General features: G+C 40.5%; 1 protein-coding gene across 1 annotated transcript in view; it reads left to right on the top strand.

Annotated features, from left to right (window-relative positions):
* Positions 1–2,473: 2,473 nt before the first annotated feature.
* Positions 2,474–11,103, top strand: part of SLC17A5 (solute carrier family 17 member 5) — a 65,605-nt gene continuing 56,975 nt past the window's right edge. Inside the window, exon 1 of the mRNA XM_036247686.1 lies at positions 2,474–2,630. Within this exon, the coding sequence (XP_036103579.1) occupies positions 2,537–2,630 (94 nt within the window). The 5' untranslated portion in view covers positions 2,474–2,536. The remainder of the gene's footprint in view (positions 2,631–11,103) is intronic.

Below are 11,103 nucleotides of genomic sequence, written 5' to 3'. Positions count from 1 at the left end.
CTCTATTCTATCTCTACAACGTTTCGGTAAACCTAAAACTTCTAAAATAAAAAGTGTTTTTTATAAAGGATCTTCTCTGGTTTGAAATCTTTCAAATCTCTTGGAATCTTTATTCCCTGGTCCATGTCCTCTATAACCTATTCAAAGTGTGGTCACTTAGGAACTTCTTAGTAATACAGAACCTCAGGCCCATCCCAGATATTCCAGTCAGTTTCCAAAGAAACAGAACCAATTGGATATAGGTGTGTGAAAATAATTATTATAAGGAACTGGCTCATGCAATTATGAAGTCTGGCAAATCCAAATCTACAATGTGGTCCAACAGTCTGGAGGTCTCGGAGAGCCCCTGGTGTAAATGATGTCTGAAAGCAGTCTGCTAGAAACTGCCCCCTTGCTCAGGGAATTGGCCTTTTTGTTCCACTCAGGCCTTTGTTTGAATAAAGTCTACCCAAATTAAGGAAAGCAATCTGCTTTACCCAGAACTCACTGATTTAAACCCAAAAACACCCTCCAAGTTGACACATACCATTTACTGCCTCATCAGACCTGATACATCTGAATCTGCATTTTAAAAGGTTCTACCAGGTGATTTCTTGCATATTTAAGTTGAGCAGCATTGCTCCACAAGGATCCTAAAAAGCTGGAATCCCTTCCTCAGAGAGTATTTATTTATTTATTTATTTTTTGTTACAGATGTTTGACCTTTTTTACCCCATTGGCACCCTCCTCCCCATCCCCACCGTGTCCCCGGCTTTGTTGTCCATGTCCATTGGTTATGCATACATGCATATAAGCTCTGTGGTTTATCCCTTCCCACTCCCACCACCCCCTCTTCTGAGGGTTGTCAGTCTGCACCCTTCCTCCACATCTCTGGGTCTACCGTATTCCTCAGACTGTAAATGTTCATTATATTCCATATATAAGTGAGATCATGTAGTATTTGTCTTTTTCTGCTTGGCTTGTTTCACTTATGATAATATTTTCCAGGTCCCTCCATGTTGTCTCAAAGGATAAGAGATCTTTATTTCTTACAGCTGCATAGTACTCCATTGTGTATAGGTACCACTGCTTTTTTATCCATTCATCTACTGATGGACACTTGAGCTGTTTCCAGATCTTAGCTATTGTAAATAGTGCTGCTATGAACATGGGGGTACATATATTCTTTCTGATTGGTGTTTCAGGCTTTTTAGGGTATATTTCTAGAAGTGGGATCACTGGGTCAAATAAATGTTCAATTTTTAATTTTTTGAGGTAACACCATACTGTTTTCCATAGTGGCTTCACCAGTCTGCATGCTTAAAGATTTTGTGGACATCCAATTACTACGTCATGTAACTCAGAAACAAGGCTTGATTTCTTGTTTCAACCTGATCACTTCCCTAGCATTTACTGATCTGGAGGTTAGGAATACCTTCACAAATCCCAGCCCTCCTTGTGGGGCAAGGGTGACCCTCCCTTTTGATCTCCACGTGGACCTCGTCAAACCTCCGACCCAGTTTATTAAATTACTGGCTTGTCGGGGACGGGGCGGAGGTGGGGTGGAGTGGGGGGGGGGGGTGCCAATGGGGTAAAAAGTTAAAATATCTGTAACAAAAAAATAAATAAAAATTCATATAAAAAAAAAATTACTGGCTTGTGAGTCTTTCTCGGCTACAATGAACTCCCCAAGGACGTCTACCACATATTTTTTCCTTTACATCCATATCTTCACAACCCACAATAACTGATGAATTGAAGCCTTTGGCCAGGGGGCCCCAGATCTGCCCCATCCCGCCCCCCCTCCTACCCAGCACAACCCCCAATTGCAAGCCAGTCCTTTTTCCTAGTTCCTTTTTCTCTTTCTCAGAGTCAGCAAACACCAGGAGAAGCTGTTTGAAACATCAGACCTGGGGAGGCATAATACACATATACATCAAAAGATTCTACAGGTTGAATCACATGAAACTGCCGATGTTGGGTTATTTTGACCTACAAAATCTATCGGCAACTTCATGGGCCTCAGCAATATGTTTCCACTTACTGTTTCTCCTTCCCAAAACTATTTTAGGGACAATATGCGGTCACAGGTAGATAGTACGAGGATTGCTAACAGTCATGGCAATTGACAATAAATAAGCGTCGAATATACACCACCCACTTCCTAGGTTCGATCCAAACCCTCTTCTTAATCATGCTCAATTCCCTTGGTTGGTCTCCAGGCTCCCACTCCCTGTCCCGCCAGGGTGGCCCGGCGGATGCACAGCGGAGCGCAGGAGACCCGAGCATTGTTCGTCGGAACCCGCGCGCCGCACACTGAAACGCGGACCACGCCCCGCCAAGCCAGAGCTCCCAGAATTCCGCTCTCCCATTCCAGAACTGCCCACAGCTAAGATGGCGGCGGGGGCGGAGTCAGCGCGGCCGCCGCTGGGTGGGACAGTGGTGACAGGACGTGGCTGAGGGGCGTTGCCAGGCTGGGGGCTGCTCCCCGGCTTCTCTGTCGGGCCGCAGCGCTCCCCTGAGCCGGTAGATCGCACACCGGCTCCCCGGAGGCGTCATGAGGTCTCCGGTTCCAGGCCTGTCCGCCAGCGAAGGCGACAAGGTCTCAGACAGTACACCCCTCCTGCAGGACGCCCCGCAGGCGGAAGCCGGTGAGCAGCGGAGCGATCCAAGGGCTTAGGGCGACGGCTGTCCCGGAGCTGGGTGGCCAGAGTACCCGCGCCCTCGGCCTATGGGGCCAGAGCTGGTTAGGCCGAGGGTCGGGCGGGAGTCTGGGGAGCCAAGGCGCGAGGGGACTCGAGGATAGAGGAGCCCGTTGAGGACCCCACTTAGCCCCTTAGGTTCCGGTGCCCAGAAGTCGTCCCAGGACCCCGTGGGCGGGCGAGGACCGCGAGGCCAGGCCCAGCCGGTGCTTCGGGTGGGACCTCGGCCGTTGCAGCCCCGCGGGGCCTGGGCGGAGAACGACCGCGCCGCCGTCACTGGGCTCCTGGCGATTTTCGGTAGTATCAGGCGGGGAACCCCGTGGGAGAATGAACTGGAGAAGCATCTATAAATCAATGAAATCTATAGGCACAGGGCCAGACGAAGTACCCCGTGTATGAGCGAACTGGGGGAGAAACCTGCAAAGTGACGGGCTGGACAGCGCCGCTGGCTCTTCCTCCCTGTCACCTCCAGGTTTCCGCAGCTGCTTGTTCGCCAACATGTGATCTGGCAAGGATGGGAGACAGAAAAGGACTGAGGCTTACATTTGTGACCATGCGAATAGAAATTATTGCATAACCCAGCGAATATCTTGAAATTGTGCAGTAAGAGATTAAAAGTGCTGCGCACTGTTTTTTAGTCGTGCGATGTAAGTTAGGAAACAGTTTGGTAATCCTCAAGATGTATCTATAAATGTAATTTGCCAAAAGTCTTGCAGCAATGCTCCCTGAATGCAGGGAAATTAAAGTATTTTGCTATTTGATATTTTTGTAATATAACTTCCTTAAAAGTAATTAAAACTAAAGAACAAAACAATTTGCTTGCATTCTATAGTTGCAAAGATGTGGCATAAGAAAGAGTTGAATTAGAAATTTGACTTTTCCGGACCAAGAACCGTATAGGCCCCTGGTTTTTGTTTTGTTTTGTTTTGTTTTTAATTTAACATTACCAGATGGCAGTAGTAGAGGTGGCAACATTCTAGCTCCATCTAGCTGCTGGGAGCTTGTTTTGCTGGACGCTCATGTAAATACTGTACCACTGTGATGTTTTATCTGGGAGTTGGACTTAGTTCCATAAACTGATCTTTTCTGTAGCATATAGTGTTAGATTTCAATAGTTTTCTTCTGTAAAATAATCTAGTATGGAAATATAGAAACAAATGCCATAATAAAGAGATTCCTTAGAGATTACTAAAGTCTGTTACAATTTGGGGGGAGATGTGTGTGTGTGTGTGTGTGTGTGTGTAATTTTAGCTCAAATATTAAACATCATTAGTTGTCAAGAAAATGCAGATTAAAACCACAATGAGTCGTTACACACCCACTAGAATGGCTAAAATGTAAGAGGCTGAAGATAGCAAAGGTTGACAAAGATATGGAATACCTAGAACTCTCATTTTGCTGGTAAGAGTATAAAATGGTAGAACTACTTTGGAAACTGTGAAAGTTAAATGTACATTACCATAACATAGCAGCTGCATTTATAATAATAAAAAACTGGCAACAACCCAGATATCTATCAACAGATGAATGGTTAAACAAATTGTGGTATGTCCATACAATGGAATACTACTCAGTAATAAAAAGAAACTACTGATACACATGTTAAACAATAACCTTCCAGGCTGAAAGTTTTTCTGAAAGAAAAGGTTTATTGAGCAATATGCTAGTCAGGAAAAGGACCAGGTCCTAGGACATACAGTCTAAACCATCAGCAACAGGACTAGATGGAAAGGACAGACATGTCTGCCATCCTAGCATTGACAGCTCTTTTATGTAGTGAGTTTGGGGGAGAAAGATGTAAGTTGTTTTGAAAGAATTTACATTGGCTATAGATAAAAGGGAAGGGGAGCGGGGTGTAAAGCAAGGCTAGTTTGCGGATAGGTGTATAGTCCATAATATAGTTTAGAAAGTTTATGCATAAACAGGATGCCAGGTTCTCTGATAGTGGACTGTCTTTTTAGATAAGAGATGAAATAGCCACCTGGAAGTTGATTTATAGTTTCAACATACATTTAGGAATATGTATAGTCTTTTGTTGATTTCTTGCCCTCAATTCTATTGACTTGTCTCCTCTGGCCTAGTGTAATTTAATGTAGGGCATCTCAGAATTTTTCTCTTGTCACACACAACAATCTGGAAAAATCTCAAAAACACTGAGAAAAAGAACCCACCATATTAACATATGATTCCATCAGCATGAAGGTCTAGAACAAGCAAAACTAATCTGTAATAACAGAAAGCAGATCAGTAGTTGCCTGAGGCTACAGGCAGGAAAGAACTGATGACAGAGGGTCACAAGAGTACTTTCTTGGGGTGATAGAAAAGTTCTACATCTTGATTGGGGTGCACAGAAATACACATTAACCAAAATTCACCAAACTCTGGCTTGAAATGGGTGTATTTTATTTTATATAAACTATACTTCAATAAAGTCGGTAGAAAAAGAAACTAACTCAGAGTTGCTTTTACTTATTTTTTTACTTTTTTTTAACCCTCACTGGAGGATATGTTTTTATTGATTTGAAAGAGAGAGAGAGAGAGACATCAATTGGTTGCCTCCTGTATGTGCCCCAAACAGGGTTGAACCAGCAATGTAGGTATGTGCCCTCACCAGAAATTGAACCCAAAACCTTGTAGTATATGGGACAACACTCCAACCAACTGACCCGGCCAAGGCTCATAGCATTGCTTTTAAAAACAATCCTGACTTGATTCATGGGTCGAATGTATAGATTTTAGCCCTGTTCCTTCTGACTTGAGGCGACTTCATTATTACAATTTCCCTTATTTAAAAAAAAAAAAAAATACTGATTGATTTGAGAGAGAGAGAGAAACATCGATTTGTTGTTCCACTTATTTATGCATTCGTTGGTTGATTCTTGTATGTGCCCTGACCAGGGATCGAACCCGAAACCTTTGTGTATCAGGATGATGCTCTAACCAACTGAGCTATCCAACCAAAGCCAACAGTTTCCCTTCTTATTTTTACTCTTTACATACCCACTGGAGAACAAAAGTGAAGTGAAAATAGCCACAACACTCTTTTTGACTGTTTAAAATATGGTAGTCCGTCCAGTGTGGGTCAGTGGCTGAGCATCAACTAATGCACCAAGAGGTCGCCAGTTCGATTCCAGGTCAGGACACATGCCTGGGTTGTGGGCCTGATCCCCAGTGGGGGGCATGCAGGAGGTGGCCAGTCAATGTTCTCTCTCATCGATGTTTCTCTCTCTCCCTCTCACTTCCTCTGGCTCGAAAAAAAAAAAAAAAAAATTTTAATATGGTAAATATTTTAGAGAAGAGGCACCTACAGTTATAGGGTATTGCATTAGTCAACACTAGTTTTAATTAAGCTCTGTGTCCGGGATGCTGTGAGCAGGAGGACAAGAGAGGAACACCAGGAGAAAAGGGATGGTAAAGGTAAAGATGAGTATAACAACTTTATAAGAGGTACCAGGGGCTTCCTTTTACTCTCACTCTTGGAGGTACCCCCGTCCTGGCTTTAGTAATAATATCTACATGTACAATCTAACACGAGAACAAGATAATTCTAGTTACTTTTTTCACTTCTTAAAAAATTTTTTATTAAATTTATTGGGGCAACATTAGTTAACACAATTTATATAGGTTTCAAGTGCACAATTCTATAATACATCATCTTTATATTGCATTGTGTGTTTACCACCCAAAGTCAGGTCTTTCATCACCATATATTTGACCCCCTTACCCTTTACTACCTCCCCCACCCCATTCCCCTTTCCCTCTGGTAACCATCATACTATTGTCTCTGTGTTTATGAGTTTTTGTCTTGTTCATTCATATGTTGCTTTCAGTTTTGTATCTCACATGTAAGTGAAATTATATGGTTCTTGACTTTTTCCATCTGACTTAGTTCACTTAGCATAATATTCTCAAGATCCATCCATGTTGTCATAAATGGCAATATATCATCTTATGGCTGAGTAGTATACCATTGTATGCATGTACCACATCTTCTTTATCCATTCATCTATCAGAGAATACTTCAGTTGTTTCCATATCTTGGCCACCATGAATAATGCTGCAGTGAACATAGGGGTACATATATCTTTGTGGATAAATGTATTCAAGTTTTTCTGGTACCCAGAAGAGGGGTTGCTGGGTCACATAGTAACTCTATTCTTAATTTTTTGAGGAATCGCCAAACTGTTTTCCAGAGTGGCTGTACCAGTATGTATTCCCACCAGCAGTGAATGAGGGTTCCCTTTTCTCCACAACCTCTCCAACACTTGTTTGTCTTGTTGATAATAGCCATTCTAACAGGTATGAGGTGGTGTCTCATTGTAGTTTTGATTTGCATTTCCCTAATAGCTGGTGAAATTAAGCATCTTTTCTTATATTTGTTGGCCATTAGTATGTCTTCTTGGGAGAAGTGTCTGTTCAGGTCCTCTGCCCATTTTTTAATTAGATTGATTGTCTTTTTGTTGTTGAGTTGCATGAGTTCTTTATATATTTTGGATATTAACCCTTTGTCAGAGCTGTTCTTTGCAAATATTTTTTCTCATTCAGTTGGTTGCCATTTTATTTTGTTAACAGTTTCATAAAATACTAAGACCAAGGTCTGTAAGTATAGAACCTATGTTTTCTTCTATGTATTTTATTGTTTCGGGTCTTATATTTAGATATTTGATTCATTTTGTGTTAATTTTTGTGTATGGTGACAAATAGCAGTCTAGTTTCATTCTTTTGAATTTTCCCAGTGCTATTTATTGAAGAGGTTTTCTTTTCTTCACTATATGTTTTTGGCTCCTTTGTCAAAAATTATTTGCCCATGTGCATGTTAGTTTATTTCTGGGCACTCAGTTCTGTTCCATTGGTCTGTATGTCTTGTTTTCTGCCAATACCAAGCTGTTTTGATTATTTTCTATTTATAGTATAATCTGAAGTAAGGGAGTATATCTCTGGCTTTGTTCTTTTTTCCTCAGGATTGCTTTGGCTATTCTTAAGAGTATGTTTCACTGGGAACTTCACACCCCTACTCTTTTCAACAAGTTATTACTTCTCTTCTCAATATCTAATTTCTCACAAATGAGAAATAACCTCAATTCCTAACAAATGACCTCAATTTCTACTATCCAGAAAAAGCAATAATAATAATTAATAATTAAATATTTTACATGTACCAACTCAGTTGATCTTTATAATAACCCTTATATAGGCAATCACACTTGGACTAGTGTAGTACCAAGCACCTATTTTTTTTTTGTACGTGCCCCTAGAGGAAACTGAACCCGGACTCTCTGGTCCTCAGGCCGATGCTCCAACCACTGAGCCAAACTGGCCAGGGCTATATTACTTTTTGTTATTAAACTCAATACCTACCATCCCACTCACAGTTACTACAGTACTATAGTCCAGCCACATCAAATTATTTGACGTTTTCTGCTCTCCCTGTGTTTGCCTTTCTCATTTCCTTACTTCTGTACATACTGCTGTCTTTGCTTGCATTGTTCTACCTCCTCTAATCTATCTGATGTCTTTTTGCTCATTGGTGAAGACAGTGCAAATGTACTTTCTCCAAGAGGACTTCCCTGACTCTCTCTCTCTCTCTCTCTCTCTCTCTCTCTCTCTCTCTCTCTCACACACACACACACACACACACGTGTGCACAGATTAATGTGATTTATTGGTCCCTTATAACACACATATATTGTAGCACTTTATCATATTGGTATAATTTTCTCCAGGGTCAACAGGAAAGGAACTCATTTTTAGTGGGTGCCTACTATAGTGCTCTATAGTAGTTTATTTAATCCACACAAACCCCAGTGAGTTGGATGGTGGTCGCTTCATTTTAAAGCCTAGAACCTGAGAATTAAAAGTAACTTCCCCAAAGTTATACAGCCGGTGAAAATCAGAACTGAGGTTCTTTCCCCCACCTGCTTCACTCTAAATTAGCCTGTGTTCTTTCAGCTACACCTACTCCACATTTCCTAAGTTTATTTGAGAAGCGGATGTTTGTTTTCGTGGGTGCTCTGTTCGTTATGCAAGCATGATTTTGCTTTGAATTTGATTTCAATGTGTCAGATGATCAGTGTATGTTATGTCTTTTTGTCATGCAAGCATGCTTTCGTTGGACCAATTTCAGACACTATCAAATTCACAGGCACATTTTGCTTTACTGACATACTTCTTTGAAATAAAGTTTTTCTGACTGATTTGTAATCAGCAACAATTTTTATAAAGATAGTAACCATCTATTTTTAATAGTTCTTAAAACCTCAGCCATATACTTTGTGGCATCTATGGCTTTTTTTATTTTCTGATTATTGACTGCGCCCCAAAAAGTTAAAGTTGGTAGATCCATAATTTCTAGGTCATATTTTCAAGTAATATCACTAATAATTTGAAATCATTTACTTCCCAGGCTTTTAGCCTCACATCTTAATCACATGATGAGGTATATCAGAGTCTAAATCAAGCAACATGTGGGGAGAAAGTAGTAACATACAATAAAATAAGGTAATTGCAAATAAGGACAGAATGGGGTAATAACATATCAAATCAGGATAGCATAAAATAATTATTTAGAGTAAGAATAACTGAAACTTCATTCCTCCCTTTTACTTACTCCCACATCCGATACATAGGCAAGGCCTGTCAGTTCTGCCTTTAAATTTATCTCAAATCTGCCCATTTCTCTCCATTGCCTCTGCTTTGCTCTAGTTTAAAACACCTTCATCTCTTACCTGGAAAACTACAATAGTCCCTTAAGTAATCTCCCGGAGTCTGCATCTCCTACCACAATTCCCACTTCTCCCCTTTGTAATCTCCACACAGCAACCAGAGAAGCTCTCTTTAAACCATAAATCACATCTTGTCAATCCTCTGCTGAAGTAGATAATGAACTTTGTAAATAGTGTGTTGGCACAGCAGATTGTATATAAATCTAAATTTTTCTTGCTCCAAATTATTGAAAGTAATACATTCTGTTAGCCCAAATTTGTCAAGATTATGAGTCCCCTTTCAGACTTTTGTATATTACTGTCTAACACAAAATGATAATAAAAATGTGCCCTCCTATTAAGCATGCCTTGCAGTATTTTGACTGTCCTTAACTAGACTACTGCCCATTTGATTGGAGCAGAGAGCAGATGTGTCTAGATTTCGATAACAGAGACAACATGAATGGAGCCTTGGAAATGCAGTTCTCATGTGTGTGCACCTACTCTGGCAGTGGGGCCATAATTCTGATAACTGTACTCCTGAAAAAGGAGTCAAGAATGCCAGATGAAAAGTTTTCTGTTAAAAGATATAAATCTTGCTCAGAGGAAAATTATAGCAGCTGTTTAAGTGTGTGAGGCCTTATGGAAAAGTAAGTTGGAATGTAGCATATTAATATATACCTAAGTATAGTCATGCCCTATTCATAAATGCTTCCGTCTGAGTCACTCTGAATCAGTACCCAAACGTTAGTACTCTGAAAAATGTATTCTTGTGTGAGTTTAGGTCAGTGAAAGCACCAGGATTCCTGAGTGGGGGTGGGGGGTATATATACGTGCGCGCGTAACTCAGTAAAAGGAGAAAATATATTCATACACTTATAATTAGAGTTAAAAATAGGTCAGACTCTGCTCACATGATCCTCCTTTCATTGGCTCCTCCAGCCTACTCTGCCTTCTTTTCTCTCTTTCTCTCTTTCTTTCTTTCTCTCTCTCTCTCCCTCCCTTTCTTTCTTTCTTTCTTTCTTTCTTTCTTTCTTTCTTTCTTTCTTTCTTTCTTTCTTTCTTTCTTCTTTCTTGCTTTCATCATTGTGGTACATTCACTTATGTCACTTTTTACTGTGGCCCTTTAAGCATGGTCAACTGAGCAACAGTCACAGATCCTGCAACTGTCATAGATTCTGCAAGTTTGCTTCTGGATTCCTAAATACATTTAGTTTAGGAGAGCCTTAAATATTAATCATGGCTTCTAATTCAAACCCAGCCTCTGTGGATACTTTTCAAGGTAAGAAATTTATCAAGAGGCATTTCAGGAACTAGCCTTGGCAGTAAACTTTTTGTGCTGTGCTACATTTACAATGAGATAGCTACGAACCTGTAGTCAGTAGCATACATGCTGTGCTGTAGTGAGTACTCAAGTACTTATTGGGCATGTTTTAGACAGTTTTTTTAGGAATAGTGATGCCATTAAACCCTCTTACCTATTTTTCTCATGTTTTTGCCAGCTGACAGGAATTAGTGGTTCAGTATTGACTCTGAAATGGAAATTTTTCTGAGCAAAGTTGATAAAGCTATTTCCTCCATGTTTTAAGAAACTCATACAGTGCAGGCTCTGTGTTAAACAGTGTAGTTTATCAAAACTACAGATACCAGGAGCAAATTCTTTTTGATAAATATTTTTAGATATGTTTAATCTGAGAATATTCTCAGAAAAATATTCATGA

The sequence above is a fragment of the Molossus molossus genome, unplaced genomic scaffold (genome assembly GCF_014108415.1).
Source record: "Molossus molossus isolate mMolMol1 unplaced genomic scaffold, mMolMol1.p scaffold_m16_p_8, whole genome shotgun sequence".
Lineage (NCBI taxonomy): Eukaryota > Metazoa > Chordata > Mammalia > Chiroptera > Molossidae > Molossus > Molossus molossus.
Note: the sequence above shows the minus strand (reverse complement) of the source record. Positions and strands in the feature narration are given on the sequence as shown.